This window comes from Furipterus horrens, unplaced genomic scaffold (assembly GCF_987537825.1).
Source record: "Furipterus horrens unplaced genomic scaffold, mFurHor1.1.pri manual_scaffold_1, whole genome shotgun sequence".
Taxonomy (NCBI): domain Eukaryota; kingdom Metazoa; phylum Chordata; class Mammalia; order Chiroptera; family Furipteridae; genus Furipterus; species Furipterus horrens.
The window spans coordinates 120120450-120136791 of NW_028327171.1; the positions used below are offsets into that span (position 1 = coordinate 120120450).

The window sequence follows — 16342 nt, forward strand, 5'->3', positions numbered from 1 at the left end:
GTTTACGAATTAGGTATTTACAAATTGAAATTCTAATGACTGTTCTTTTGTTAGTGGCCTGATACTTCTGAAAATTTAAAGATGGATTTCTTAAAAGTCCTGAAAAGGAACTGAAAGTCTTTTGTGCCCCAGGTATCCCGGGATGGCGGAGTTGCCTCCCCTGCTACTGAGGGCCGGGGAGGCAGTGACATGGTGGAAGGGGGCAGAACTGCCCTGGACAACAAGACGTCCCTCCTCAACACCCAGCCTCCGCGTGCCTTCCCAGGGCCCCGGGTGCGAGACTACAATTTGTATCCCTACTCTGACACCATCAACACCTATGATAAGACAGCCCTGAAGGAGGCCGTGTTTGACGATGATATGGAGCAACTTCGAGATGGTTTGTCTTTCTTTCTTTGTCCCCCATCCAGAAGTTCCTTCCATGGGCTTCCCCCCTTTTGTCAGACCAACTCTGGGCATACTGGTCAAATGGAAATGGAAATGTTGGACCTGTTCTGGCTAGTCCTTTGTTCAGCAGCTACACATTGAACTCCAGGCATGAAAGGCACAACAGTGAACAAAAGTATGCACAGCCCCTGCCCTCTAGAAGCTTAGAGTCTAATCTCAGAAGCAGTTAGGAAATAAGCAGTCATACAGATGACCTCAAATTGCAGCTTGGACAACTGTGCAATGAAGGAAGGCTACCTGTACCCATCAGGGAAGGCTTCACTAAGAACCAGGGCCTGAGTGGAGATGAGAAGGACAGGGGAGTAAGAGTTAGTGTGGTGGGGAGCAAAGGCTCACGTAGTCCCAGCACTCTGCTCAGCATTTGTAACGGCCTCTGATGTATAGTCCTGAGCTTTTAAAGTAAGATCTGAAGAACCACTGAAACACTTCCCTCTTCTCTAACACCAGCATATCCACCAGGTTTTCTTGGAATGGCTTTATGTTGACTTCTGTCCTATAGTTGGGAGATAAGGGATCAAACGGACACTGAGCATTTGCATTGCCATGGGCTTGCTGCTGCACTCGTGTTACATATGTTATCTGAGATAGTGGCAATTGTTTCCATTTTACAGATTAAGAAGTTGAGATTCGGGAAGGTTAAGTTACTTGCCCCAAATATAACATACTCAGTATGGAGTAGAACTAGTCTGTCTTTTTCCTGACTAGTGACCATTATTGAGTAACAAGTGAGTAAGGATATTTTGGTATGATGGTATTTTTATTTAGCACTTAATTATTTGTTGGTGGGTGTTTTGTTTTAGTTTGTTTTTCTTTGTTTTTTTTTCCACCTCATTGTCATGTTCACACATTTTGGTTTATTTCAACTTAATAGTCATTTTAGCTGCCTTTCATGACAAAGTAACTGCTTGAGCTAAAGCCAACCCAAATTAGTAGTCATTTTTTTAATGACTGTTCTGTTTCCAAGCCTTTATTTTTTTTTAATGTTGAATGAAAAATTAAATTAGAACTCTAAACATATGACATTAACTGAGTGCCTACTGAGTATCATGAGGCATATGGCTTGCCAAGAGCAGGAAGGTAAATGAAACAGTCCCTGACCTCAGATTGCTCAAGGCCTGTTGGGGAAACAGACTCAGCACGGTCACACTCAGCAGAGGGGAGGGCCACGCTGGAGGCACATGCTGGGTTCAGTGGGGCACAGGAGACAGAAAACTGCACTCCGTCGGTGGATCCAGCAGTGATGAAATGCTAAGATGGGAGAGAAGTCCTACAGTTGTGTAAAAGCAGGAATTGTGTCACTCATTTGAAAGCATAATCCTCTGGCTGTTAATTGCTAATTGCTCGTGGGAAGCAGCTCAGTATATACCCAAGCATCTTGTTTGCTGGGCAGGAGGCAGTGGTATAGAATTTATTATGACTTGCACTTTCTAGAGTACTGAATTATTTCCTTTCATTGATCATAGAATTGGTGCATCATTTAACTTATCCATTTGTTGGTCTTATTGAAGATGGAATAGAGCTTAGGATGTTGGTTGTTATTTATTCAGCAACTGTATAGTAAAAGGCTTAAAGAAAAATGTGGGCTAGCAGGGGGGAGATAATAGAGTTCTTTAACATTTCCAATTTTCTTACGCATTTCTTTCTCAATTTTAGAATCTGAAGAAATATGCAAATACAACTTAAGTAGTTCCTGATGATTTGTGTGATTTGTTTCTTCATCCTTCCTATTTGAAGTGAATTCAGAGTAGAGGTCTCTTAAAAGAACATGCAGAGAGAAAGGATGGCTCTCCTGCCATGTAAACCATGGTTCAAGTTCTTGCAAGTAGTTATGCAAAGAGGTCTTGGCAAGTTTTACTGACTACCTTGATTGTATTTGTTTCCTGCGCTAGTTCTGAAAGTCTGTACATTTCCAGAAAGGGGATGACTCTTAATCAGATATAATTATAAGGAGTGCCTTGAGGAGAATCTGTGTGCTTCAGTGCATTTGATACTAGTCTGATACTGTTTCAATGATAGGCCTAACTTAGGACTGTTGCAGTGGAAATAGAGTTTGAATAAAGGAGACAGTCAAGGAGTGGCTTTTGGAGGGTTTCTTCTCTTTGTCTGAAATCGATGAATGAAATAGCAGTTTCTCCGCTCTGTAACAGAAGGGGAAAAGATGGTAAGGCAGGGTAGTGACATCGAACATTGGTGCTTGACCTCATTCTCTCACCTCTATTTTCACAGTTAGTTTGGTGAGATGATGTGCTGAGGGTGTGAAGAGTGAGGCCTGGGCCACAGATCAGGATGAAGGGTGTGATGGGGAGAGACTGGAGGGGGAGGACTGTGGGGCGGATGTCACTGAGGAGGCATCTGGAGCTGGGTGTTTCCTTGGGCAGTGACTTCTGTCCTGTGTGTCTCACAGTGCCCATTGACCATTCTGACCTGGTGGCCGACCTTCTGAAAGAGCTGTCCAACCACAACGAGCGAGTGGAGGAACGGAAAGGGGCCCTGCTGGAGCTGCTCAAGATCACCCGGGAAGATAGCCTGGGCGTCTGGGAGGAGCACTTCAAAACCATTCTGCTCTTACTGTTGGAGACACTCGGAGACAAAGATGTGAGGAGCTCTTTTTGTCCTTACCTGTCCCCTTTCCATGGGTGAATTCAGTCCTGTTCTTGTGGCGTTCGGCTTCGGCTATACTTCCTGTGTCATGCTTACTGTTGACATCAAAACATGTTTGAAATACTTTCTGAGCACCAGTTAGTAAGGGAGTGTTTTTATCAGAGACAGGCCCCAACCTAGCTCATGTGCCAAGTATTTTTTTGGTAATTGGCTTTGTAGTAGTTCAGGGAAACTTATTCCAGCATCAGGCCACTTTGACACAAAATTTCTTAAAACTTTGTTAGCATAAAATGTCGTTTTTACAATGAGCTTTTTTCCTTGTGAGTTTTATTTATATTTCGTGTTTAATTGAGAAACAGAGAAGTTCCTTTTTGAAAGACCCTACAAAATGTTGCATTCTATCACATTTTATCTTGGTTCACCACTACCTGTGTCAGAAATTCCAGTAACCCTGAATGGTTAAGCAACATGGATTGTTATCGTTGCCTATTATTTTCTATTATTATTTTTACAATAAAAGGCTCTCTTCACACTGTGACATTTGAATGTGACAAACTAGGCATTTGCTGTGTAACATTTAAAGGAGGGCAGAATCCAGTCAAAGCCCTGCCTCTTGCCCGGGGCAGCTGGTTCCTACACAAGACAGGAATAAATGTAGGGATTGCTGAAGTGAACTCCACCCCTCTGCACGGGGCTTCGTGTCAGCCAGCAGAAACAAAAATAGTGTAAACGTTGTGACGAGCTCTACTGGCAGGACCCAGCAGAATTCTGACACAGCCCACGGTAAAGGTCATGCTCAGGTCACAGTGGTGGTGACTTGCGTGGAGGACAGGTGAGCAGGAGGCTGATAAAATGTCATGGTGACTTGAATTGCTTCTGATGCTCAGGATTAGTGGTTTGGTGTAGGGCTGAGTAAAGCTAGAAGAATGGTGACAAAAGATCTCTATTAACTTCTCTTAAAACAAAGTATTGGCTTCTGAAGCACTTCTCCTTGGTTGGGCTTTGTTGTCAGGAGAGAAAGTGATGTCATGTAGAGGGCAGTAGATGGTGTCTTGGTGTGTGAATTGTATGAATGATTGACAGAGAATCAGGATGTGCTCTTTGGCTGTGTTTAGTGTAAACTCCATTCTCTCTTATTGAGATTAGGAGTCTGTTTGGAATGGCTTTCTTCCAGATGCATGACTCTGGCCTCAAGGACCTCAAGCAACTCAAGGCCTATACAAGTTCCCCTCCCCCATGATCTCATCACACAGAAGACCTGGAACAATGACAGGTCTCCAGCTGTCCTTAGAGAGTTTACAGTCTTACAGGTCATGTTGTTGCAATGTTCAGAAGCTTTTTACCTGTCCTTTTGTACATTTTACAAAAGGTAATTTGCATATCTAAGCCTCAGGCAATCTGGAAATCCCCCAGAGATATATTATCCTCATTTGGCTCATTTAAGAAGCCTTCTTCAGGACCCTTTTAGGTGCAGGGTCCTGGGAATGTCACCACCGGCACAGGGCCTGCCCTCATAGAGCTGGCTGTCTAGAGAGCCTCTGTCAGGTGTGCAGTATAATCTGTGTGGAGGTGTCTGCAGGATGCCCCTGAACCCCAGAACTGGGTGCTTGGTTCTCCCTGGAGAAGGGAAGTACTGTGTACTGTGTGCTGATGTCTTCCTTTCCTCTTGTATTCCAGCATTCCATTCGAGCACTAGCACTGAGAGTTCTACGGGAAATTCTGAGAAACCAGCCAGCAAGATTTAAAAACTATGCCGAGCTGACGATCATGAAGACTCTGGAAGCCCACAAGGACTCCCACAAGGAGGTAAGCCAGGCCTGAGGCCCAGGAATGCTGAAACAAGGCTTTGGCACGGTTAGTTGTGTGGGGAAAGAGGATATCAATCACTGTACGGCGTCAAAAAAGGAGTCCCTTCCTTTGAGCTGACCCAGTGACATTGCTGCCATGGTGGCTGAGCGGCAGTGCAGTGCAAGAGTCAGCGCACCACTTGATAGGTTTCCAGTTCCGTTGCCCTGTGTACAGTGGGCATGGCCTGTTCCTGCGGGGTTTCCCATTAAGTGGTTCCCATTGCTTTCGTCAAAAGGAGGGGTCTTCCATTTCCTTTTGGCATTTAGCATCTAGCAGTGCCATGTGGGAGACAGATTGGCTTTGAAGATAACAACATCCTAGAGCAAGTCCCAGACAAGTCCTAGAACTGACGCTTCCTTCCTCTAGAACCTCGGAGAACTTACCTCGCCTTCCGAGCCTCACTTTCCTTATGTGTAAGGTACAGATGGGTATTATCACCAAGTTTCTTGTGAGAAATAACTGAGACAGCCAGGGACAGTTTCTGACCCCGTGCTTTATGGCAGTAGGCACTACATTGTGTTAGTCTCCCTGCCCTCCTTCCCTTCCCGTGTGCTCCTCTTTGCCTATGACACGCCTTTCCCACCAGACCCTGAGCATTTCAAAGCCCACAGACTGTGCCTGTGGCCCCTGGCACCCGCAGGGCCTGCCGGAGAGCAGGAGGGTGTGTCTCCGTGCCCGGCGCACATAACGCAGACGTGGGGCACTCAGTGAGTCCCCACCCAGTCGCTTACTGAGTTGTCCCAGCCCCTGTGGCCCACTGGGCCTGTGATTATCTAGAAGCCTGCAGAGAGTGGGGAGGCGGGTACAGCCGTCCTGAGTAAAACTGATTTCAGTAGCACCTTTCCAATAAAAGCCGGTGGGGAAAACAGAACCATAAATTTGGGGTTTTTTATTGTATTTTGTCCCATTACTGTTTATCCCCCTCACACACCCCTTTCCCCACTACAATCACCACACTGTTGTCCATGTCCCTGAGTCCTTTTTCCTTTTTGCTGGATCCCTCCATCCCTTATCCCCCCCAACCCAGAGCTATCAGCTTGCTCTCCATCTATGAGCCTGTCTTTATTTTGTTTGTTAGTTCCATTTGTTCATTAGATTCTGCACATAAGTGAAATCATGTGCTATTTAGAACCTTAGAAAACTTAATATTATAAACGATCTTTGACCCCAAAGTGAGAGACATAGTCACTTGCTCAGATCAGTCTCTTGGCTCACATGTGACTATTTCATGAGTATACTCATGCATTATGGGAGTCGTGATTGGAGCAATTCTTATATCTACAAAAAGAAATAGACCCTAAATCGTGGTTTTTCTCTGCTCAGCAGTTATATGACTATTGAACAGTGACCTGTTTGGCCTCCTCAAAGTCCCACTATGATTGCAGACCCAGCAGGTGTTGGGGGCAGGGTCCTCATGCTCTGTCTAGGCATCTCCCTACCTAATAGTTCTAGTGTAACACAGGTACATAAGTGATAGATGCGTTTTCAAATCAATAACTTATGCTTTTGAAATCTGGCTTGGTTGTGTGATGGTGATAATCATTCATGTTTGAACAAAATACTCTTCACTTATAAGAAGTCATTTAAAAAATATGAGGACCAGATGAACTAATATAGTCAACAAAGTGACTCCTGGGTGAGGAAAAGAGGGTACCATAATTTGTGGGGTGATACCTGGTGACTACTGACAGAACCAAGATACAAACCAGGTCTTGTGTCTTTTACAAGGCAACTGACTTGTGTTTCCTCTCTTTTTCTTTTCTTTTTTTTTTAAACCTCAGTAGTTTCTCCTTAATGAGAATACATGAAAAAGAAAAAAAAAAGTTGACATTCTTTTACATAAGGTGAAACTAAGCCATTTGCAGTGTGTGACACTCATTGGGCCCCCTTAAAAGATGTCTGTCTTTAAATGGGCATCCTGATCTTAAACTTTGAAACTTTGACAGTGGACCCTAAGAAGTACAAGTTAACAGTTAAATAATACATGTGCTGTTTACTGTTGTTTGTTGTTTTTTTGAGGATTCTTATTATTTTTTTCCCCCACAAAATGAGAAATTTAGGAGGGAACGTTTTTAGTTGAGAAGTCCTTTAAATTGCCTAAGGGATAAAAGCAGAAAGTATCTGCTGCTTAAAGTCAATTTAGGAGTATTCAGTTGCCATGTAATTCCTGTAACCCAAGGGTCTCCACACTGCTGTCGCTGATGACCTGATAAAGTAGGTGGAGGAAACACTATGTTCTGAAAGGTGCACCTGTATTGGCAGGCCGCCCTGCTCTGCATACTTTCAGACTCACCTTGACTCGGTTGCCCTTGATGTTTCCCTTATGAAACTTGACTCTGTCACTTTGCCAGAAGCTCCTAACTTGGGTGCATGGATATGTAGGTTTTAGGTATAATAATTGTTTTTGTTTCTCTTTTCCTTTAAAATTATTTTAGTCTTTCTCTTATTTTAACCAATCTCTCTGTTCCTTGTTCTTGTTTCTTAGGGCAAAATAGTTTGTGTTGTGGCCAATCATGTTGGCATGTAATATTGCACACAATATTTCTGTAGTCATACTTTCTCATCATTACCTTCAAACATTTGAACATTTATTGAAAAGGATCCAAAATGTTTCTAGATCCAATTATTATATTAGTCATATAGAGGCAGAGTCTCTTTTCCTGTCTAGTTAGTACTTCCAAAGTGTGTTCATCCTGGGACTTCCCTCTCACAAGAAGCTAGTTGCTTTTGTATTCACAGACAAAACCAGGTTTCAGCAGGAGATGAAGAGCATGAGAGCTGGGAGGCTGCCACAGGGCTGCTCTCAAAGGCCGTGGCACCTGATGTCCTCCCCTGCCTGCTGTGGTGGTGGCCACACCTGGTTGCACACTGTCATTCTGGGGCTGTAGCAATGAAGGACAACTTTTTGAAATGCAAGTTCTATAAATTGAAATTTATCATAAAAGTCCTTGTGGACGATGATGATAAGATGACATGTTTTATCATCTTATAAGCTATGGTCTGTTTTCTCAGGAGCTTTTAAAAAGAGCAGTGCATGCAAAACATTTCTTTTTAAATATCGAAAATGTACCAGGCACTAAATCTATCTCAGGCATCATCCATCTTTTTTAAAAGTATATTTTATTGATTATGTTGTTACAGTAGTCCCATTTTATTTTCCCCTTTGCTCCCCTCTGCCCAATACCCCTTTTCCCCCAGCCATCCCACCCCACTTAGTTCATGTCCATGGGTCGTGCGTATAAGTTCTTTGGCTTCACCCTTTCCTATATTATTTTTAACGTTCCCTGTCTATTTTGTACCAACCAATTATGCTTCTTAATTCCTCCACCATTTCCCCATTTCTCCCCTTCCCCCTCCCAGCTGATAACCCTCCAAATGATCCCTGAACCTCTGATTCTGTTCCTATTCTGGTTTGCTTAGTTGGATTTGGTTTTTATTTTTTTAGATTCAGTTGTTGATAGTTGTGGGTTTGTTGTCATTTTAGTGTTCATAGTTTTGATCTTCTTTTTCTTAAATAAGTCTCTCTAACATTTCATATAATAATGGCTTGGTGATAATGAACTCTTTAAGCTTTACCTTGTCTGGGAAGCACTTCATCTGCCCTTTCATTCTAAATGATAGCTTTGCTGGATCGAGTAATCTCGGTTGTAGCTCCTTGCTTTTCATCACATTGAATACTTCTTGCTAGTCCCTTCTTGCCTGAAAAGTTTCTTTTCAGAAACCAGCTGATAGTCTTATAGACACCCCTTCGTAGGTAACTCTGCTTTTCTCTTGCTGCTTTTAAGATTCTCTCTTTAGCTTGAACCTTTGGCATTTTAATTATGATGTGTCTTGGTGTGGTCCTCTTTGGGACTAGTTTGTTTGGGACTCTCTGTGCTTCCTGGACTTGTATGTCTGTTTCTTTCACCAAATTTTGGAGGTTTTCCTTCATTATTCTTTCACATAAGCTTTCAATTTCTTGCCTGGCACCCCTATGATTTAGATACTGGCATGTCTAATCCTCTCCTCATTTTTTTCAATTCTTGTTTCCTCATTCTGTACTGGCTGACTGTTATTTTCTTCCTTATGTTCCGAATCATAGATATGAACCCCGGTTTCCTTCCCTTCACCATTGGTTTTGTGTGGATTTTCCTTTGTTTCACATAGCATAGCCTTCACTTCTGAACTTATGTGTTTGCCATACTCAAGCATATCTGTCAAGCCTGTGAGCATCTTTATCACCAGTGTTTTGAATTCTGCGTCTGTTAGGTTGACTATCTCCTCGTCTGTTAGGTTGGCTATCTCCTTGTCACTTAGTTCTCGCACTGGAACCTTGATCCGCTCCCCCTTTTGGGTCATACTTCTTTGTCTCCTCATCTTGACAGGCTCCTGTGTTTGTTTGCCTCTGTGTCTTAGGTAGAGCTTTTGCACCTGTTACGTTGTAAGGGGTGGAGCCTTAGGTATTCGTCAGTACAGGGCGACCTGTTTCACCAAGTTGTGGCGCTGTATGTGGGGGTGGGGGGGGCACAGGCGCAGTCTGAGAGAGAACAATGACGCTTGCTCAGCACTCACCCCTTTTCCAGGCACTTTCTCCCACTTTTGCATGGGACTGGCACCTCTCTAGCTGTTGCCCTGGCCATTGTTCCCAGAGTGTGTGGGTCTGCGGATGTTCTAGGACTGTGGGGGCCCTTTAAACAAGCAGATTCTTTTGAGAGACCAGCAGTTTCTTCCTCTGCCCCAGTCCCCACTGGTTTGCACAGTCAGAAGCAATGAGGCTTGGTTTTCCCTGGCACTGGGACCGTGAGCTGCGTGGACTGGTCAGGAGCTAGGAGTGCTCCCCAGGTGTTTCTCCCAACTTTTTAAACCATGTGACTGCGCTTTCCGCCAGCCTGGTGCTGCTTGCCTCCACACTGTGTCCTCTCTGACCTGGCTCCACCCCTCCTACCTGTCTGGATGAGTATTTCTTCCTGATTTCTTTGTTTGCTGGACTTCCACACAGCTAGATTTTCTGGAACTTCTGGTTATCTCTAGTTTTGCAGTAGTTGTATTCCTTCTTCGTTATGGAGGGAGACCTAGCGTGTGTGTCTAGGCCTCCATTTTGGCCAGAAGTCAGGCATCATCTGTCTTAACCAACATATACATTCTACAGTAAGCAAGATAGAGGATTTGGATACTAATTAGAGTTTTTATTTTAAAAGTTGGTGTGTTTTTTGTTTGTTTGTTTTACTTAAGTTTTTTAAATTTTCCATTACATTTGACATATGATATTATATCAATTTCAGGTGTACAACACAGTGATTAGATATTCATATAACTTATGATGTGATCACCCTGGTAAGTGTAGTACCCATCTGACACCATACATAGTTATTTGAGTTATGTGACATATTTTCATATTTCCTGTTTGAATGAGTAAATCTCTTTCATTCTCCAGCTCCTTGCTTTTATCATTTTAGTAAATAAAATATGCTATAGCATTTCAGTGCTTCCTTAATGAAGTTACTATGGTTTACAGTAGTTTTAGTTTTTAGCAAACATCTTTAAAAGGGCTAAAGCTTTGATAGTGACCTTTTAAAATCTTAAGCCCATTTTCTGTTTTTCAGGAAAACTCCATTAATCTTAACTCTTCTCATCTTAGAATTTATAATCTATTTGTTAGGACTGATCCAGAATCTGACTTTAATTGATTAAGAGAAGATTTAATAACAGAACTCATACTATGAATGATATTCTAGAGTCAGTGTGGGAGATGAATCTTGAGATAGAAAACTTTGTTTTCAGTGCAGCTTCTGCTTCTCTCCAGCTATGTTGTTTGTTTTCATCACCTCTAAACAACTCTATATAAGCATGACAGTTGTGAGGATTAAAGTGATATGGAAATATGCTTTTAAAAATGTGCTGTACAAATATTGCTGCATAAACTGTTTTCAGACATCCTTATCTGTTTCAGAAGACTCCTTTCTTGGTAAACAGTTGATATGCTAATTATTAATTATTTTATCTATATTTAGTGTAAGAATAGTTGTTGGTCCCAATCATTGTGTCTTGCATAAAAACTTAAAAAATTACCGACTCTTTCTTAAAGATAATCTATAATTGAGACTTTTTGATCACTGGTTTTCTGAACTTGGCCACATTAGTAAATATTCTGACTACACTCGCCTATTAAAAGGGGAAATGTCATCATCATTTTATGTCACTATACTAAAGTCTTGGCATGTGAAGCATCAGAGTCCAGCCTCCGGTAGTATGGCCTGTTTGGTGCAGTTTGAGTCTTAGGTAAATATAAAATAACCACTTTTAAATTTCCAGGGGGGTTATTTTTTAGTAATTTCTAGTTAATTTTATGCTTTATGACTTTAAAGAATTAAAAAAGCAAAGCCAGACCACAACTATTTTTAAAATAAAAGAGAACTTTTGGGGGATCAGTTTCCTGGTTTCTCCTTCCTCTGGCTAGGGTGGTATGTCTTATACAGTCCTTTTGGCAAATTTCATGGCCAGAGAAAAGAAGTAGTACGTCAGAAGGCATTGTAGTGAGCTGATGTTCTCCTTCAAATACCAGTTGAAATCGCTGTGCAGCCATGTCTTCACCAGGCCCCTGCACTCTGAAATGACCCTGGGAGTGTCTCAGGACAGCAGCCGTGGTGTCAGTTGGTTCCGGAGAACAATGCACGTGTAAGCCTGGAGAAATTACTTCATGTGCCTGCACCTTGGTTTTTCTTATCTGTGAGCCCAGGGAGGGGACTAGATGATTATCCGTGTCTCATCCAGCCTCAAGAGAATAGAGGTTGCTATTGAGTAACACACTTAAACCTTCATAGATTATAAATCTCTGGTTTTGCATGGGTCCAATCTTAAAATGTGGCCAGAAGCCCATTCTCTTTGTAAGTTATTACTTTTTAACAACGAGGCAAAACCAGAAACCTACATAGTCATATAAAGGTTCAGAGTTGCTGAGCCAATAGTTTGACACTCAGCACAAACTCTGCTGAATGTTTTATTATTGGAGGCAGAGGGATGGGGTTGGGAGAAATGCTGTAGTCTTCAAGGACTTTATGGTTTAGTTGAATTTAAAGTAAAAATTAACATGTGGCTTTGAGTGAAATGCACTAGGAGTTTGGAGTGGGCTGGAATCGTCAAGGAAGAATGCTTGAGGTGTTAGAACTTGAGAGTGACTGAGAAGAAGTAGTTAGGGGGAGACTTGTAATAGTGAGTTAAGGCAGCATGGTTGGGGAGAGAACAGGGACTTAGAGGATATGCCTGGGTTGATTAAAACTTGCCACCATCTTCTTGTATGTCAAGTGGAGATGCCATTTCCCACTTCACAGGGTTGTGAAGTGCCAAGCACAGTGCTGAGTTCTGGATGGCCAGGCTGTTGCTCCTACTGTTTTTCAGGGCAAGGGGAAATGGTTCCTCCTCTCTGGTGAGCTGACCCTCCTTTGAATCAGATGTGACTCTTGCCCTTTATCTCCTATAGCTTCAGAAAGAGCATCTGATTTAAACAACTCATATGCAGAAAATAGTCAAGAGGGCTGTTATTTTAATGTCAGAATCTTTTGAGTCTGGCATTTGAAGACCTGGGTTCATACCTTCTTTTGTCAGTTCACTTGCTGTGTGATTGTGGACAAATGACAGAAGCTCTTTGGATCTCCAGAATGTTTATATGCACTGGTGACTTGGGGGAGCAGGGATACATTATGCCCTGCAAGGCCCGCCCTGACGTTCCAGGTTAAGTGAGAAAGGTAGCTGACGTTGAAAACGAAGGATACTGTCTTTTTTAATCCTCTTCCATAGAAGTAGACTGATTCTGACTAGAATTGTTCTTTGAATTTTACACAAAGCAGATAGAACTGCGTTTCTCTAAATATATCTAAGAAGACTTAAGTTTGATTGAATTAACTTTAAAACTCCAATAAAAAACACAGCTTTTATCTTTGGACTACTGCTTTGGCTGCTTCTATTGCTGTCTACACTGGAGTGACTGTCATCTTTAGGCTGGAAAACATTATGAGTTCTTAGAGGTGGGTATTAAGAGATGTGAAAGAGAAGCCTCCAGGGCTGGGGGGCACAGACACCTCCTGAGCTTCCAGCCCCTTCTGACTCCTCAGTATGTTTTCCCTGTGGGTCCTAATTCAGCCCCTTGTCGAGGGTAAGACATGGTAAGTCTCCCGCCTACGAGCCTTCGCACATTTGAGACAGCTAGTGTCGTCAAGTCTGCTTTTCCAGACAAGGATGCGATGGCTGTGTTGTTCGGGAACAGTTCATTCAGAGCCTGCCTCCTAAAATTTTGTGTGTTTCCATTTTTTCATGGGAGACTATTAATCAAGTATGGGTAGAAGATAAGGTTTATAATAGAAAATAATGTAAAAATTCTTGATTTAGATTCTCCTGCTCATTTTACTGATGAAGGAACTGAGGTGTAGAAAGTAGAAGAAATTTTCCCGAGATCTCCAGACTCTGAACCTGGAGCTTTTCTTCCTTCTCTTCCTCCCAGTGGTACTGAGTGTAGCTAAATGACTCCCTGATTCAGTGGTGGGTGCTGAAACTTGGTGTCAGTCCTGGTTTTTATAAGGTCTTTCCAGTTTACCCCAGCGGGTGGCGCCAGCCTTTTCCTTCACTCCCAAAGGGTTGTAGGGCTGAACTGGGTATAGCTACTGGGGAGAGTTCTTTGATTCTGATCATTGTTTCTGAGCATGTGCTATTTTACTTACTTTTTATTTTAATTTTTTTATTGAGCCAATTATTCTGATGTGTCCATACAAGGCCAAATCAAATTTTGTGAACTAAAAACATACAATTCAAATTTTGACAAGTTCTATGCTCTAAAAGAAACCTTATCTTTAAGCAGACATTCATCAGTATTCTGAGTAATGGTCTCATTTTTTTTAGAAAGTTAGATAAGGAAATTATACTTTTACTAGCTAGACACTATTATTTCACTAACTTTGAAAAGGAAGAATTCCTATATTTCTAACCAGAGTGTAGCAAAATCAACAGAACTGGAACAATTTCAATAGCTTCAAGGTGGATTATGACCCCAAAATCTATTAATCCAGCTGTCCCTCATGAATATGCCCCACCCTCCTTTTTATATCCTTGCCTCTTCTGGCCACCATGTTCTGGGGCAGACTCGCACATTTACCTGTACATGAGTCTTAAATCAGCTTGCTGGGCTCCAGCCCTGTAGTCGCTTGATTCAGTAGGTCCAGATGGAACCTGACAAGTTGCACTTCTGACAAGTTCTTGAGGATGTTGCTGCTGCTGCTGCTACAGTCGGGGGAGGGGAGAACTGTACTCAGAGAACCACTTTTCGAAGGTTTTTGCCAGAATCCCCTATCTATATCTGCCTTCCTGTGTCCCCCATTTCCCTATAAAATTACCCTTAAAACCACTTTGCTTGTGACCTCTTGAACAAAATTGACCAGAGAAAGTGATGGCTGCCATGTGGCATTAAATGAAGTCTGTCATTTGGACTCCAAAATTAGGCAGCACTGTCACCGGGTCTATCTCCCCTCACTCTACGAGGCGCGCACTCATTTGGGGGAACCTGTGTTTCAGGTGGTGCGAGCTGCTGAGGAAGCCGCATCCACTCTGGCAAGCTCCATCCACCCCGAACAGTGCATCAAGGTGCTCTGCCCCATCATCCAGACGGCTGACTACCCCATCAACCTCGCTGCAATCAAGATGCAAACGAGAGTCGTGGAGAGGATTGCCCGGGAATCCTTGCTGCAGCTGCTCGCTGACATCATCCCAGGCTTGCTGCAGGTAGGCTCTACGGTGCCTGCATGTGCGGTGAGGCTGGAACGGTGTAGCTGCCCAACTCAGAGTGATGTGGGGGCTTTGCTCTCCTCATTGGCTTGAGGCAGGGTAGGTAGGAAAAGCCAGATGCTGACCTGTGGTTTAGAACCTAGAAAGCTGTGTGGCTTGGATACCTCACGTGTTTTCTCTTGTCTCCTAGTCTACCCTCCCCTGAAGGCAGCAGGATGGGTTTCTTGGCAGCCTAGAACTGTGGCTCACAGAATGAACTTTCTATTTACTGTAAACATATTTTGATCATTTTCTTGTTGTTGTTCATTCCTAATTTAACAAACCCTTAATGCACATCTGTGAGCCCTAGCCCTGGGTAGGTGGGCCATAGAGTGCAAAATCAGATAATGGTCCTTGTTTTCATATATCCAGCAAATGTTTATTGAAACCATTCTAAGCATGAGGCATTGAGTTAGATAGATTTTGGGAGATAAAGATGGTTTCCACTGTTTGGCACTACGTCTGGGATTTTCAGCCTACTCTGAGACACAGCATGGCCACAGAGACAAATAGAGATGCTGGCACTGTGTGCTGCGTTATTGCAGGAACATGCAAGCTGAGGTAATTTCCAGGTCAGGGTAGCAAAGAGAGAAGGGCTCATTGGTGAGGCAGGTTAGAGTTGGGTTTTGGAGAGAGATTTCAGTGGGGAAGGGTAGAGACATCAGCATCACGTGTAATGCTGCTCTTCACTAATTAAGCATGTGTCTTGGAATACTGTGAAGGACTAGATTATCTAGGCATTGGGCTGAAAAACAACAACAGGCTGAAAAATCCTGGGGTCTGTTTGGAGAACAGCAGATCCTATAGTCCCGTTTGCGTGTGGAGTAGGGATGAGGCTGATCAGTAGATTGAGGTCTAGCTGTAGAGGGATGCTAACTAATGTCAGGCTGTGGGACTGGACACAAGTGTTAGTGATGTAGTTCTTTAAAGGGATTTTCACACATGAAATTTGTTTCACCATTGGGAGAAATAAGCAAGAAGCAAGTTATTTTTCTCTTTTTAATTTCCTTTACTCAGTCTGTCTCTCATGATGTGTCTTGAGTGACTACTGTGACAGTTCATTGTAAAGCAATGCCCTGTGTGGAGGCAGATCAGTCTGCATCTCACCAACCTCACGCTTCCATACCCCCAGAGCCAGCTCACTCTTGATACTATTAAGTTTTGACCTCTCTGGGGTAAAAGCTCTCCAGGTTCAGTTGCAGAGTTAAGTTATATCCTGGTTGTTTTTGACAAGTCCAAGGTTGAACTGTAAGGGCATCTGTGGAAATGTTGATGAAATACTGACTATGAAGCAAATCTTTGATCTCGTTTCCTTTTTGTGTTCCCCTTCTGACTCTTGTAGGGTTATGACAACACTGAAAGCAGTGTGCGGAAGGCCAGTGTGTTTTGCTTAGTGGCAATTTATTCCGTAATTGGAGAAGAGCTGAAACCTCACCTTGCACAGCTCACAGGGAGCAAGGTATGTATAGTGTTACCTGGGCTGATACGGACACCTGGGCTCTGCCAGCTTTGTCATAAATTCTCTCCGCAGCTCTGGGCTCCAGGTAGGTTTTTCTCATCATCTCTCCAGAAACATGTTTCTAAAGATAAAAATGGCAACTATATAGTGAAGTCACTTTTAAGTTACAATGTAGTCTGATGTAACTCCTGTTTTTAAAAT

At 42.9% G+C, this 16342-nt stretch overlaps 1 protein-coding gene across 20 annotated transcripts in view; it reads left to right on the plus strand.

Moving 5' to 3' along the window:
• CLASP1 (cytoplasmic linker associated protein 1) overlaps positions 1-16342 on the plus strand; it is a 336932-nt gene that overhangs the window by 308613 nt on the left and 11977 nt on the right. For all 20 annotated transcript variants that reach the window (XM_090279150.1, XM_090279145.1, XM_090279172.1 and 17 more), the window contains 5 exons: positions 133-379; positions 2852-3042; positions 4726-4854; positions 14434-14640; positions 16025-16141. In XM_090279150.1, the coding sequence (XP_090135276.1) occupies positions 133-379; positions 2852-3042; positions 4726-4854; positions 14434-14640; positions 16025-16141 (891 nt within the window). The remainder of the gene's footprint in view (positions 1-132; positions 380-2851; positions 3043-4725; positions 4855-14433; positions 14641-16024; positions 16142-16342) is intronic.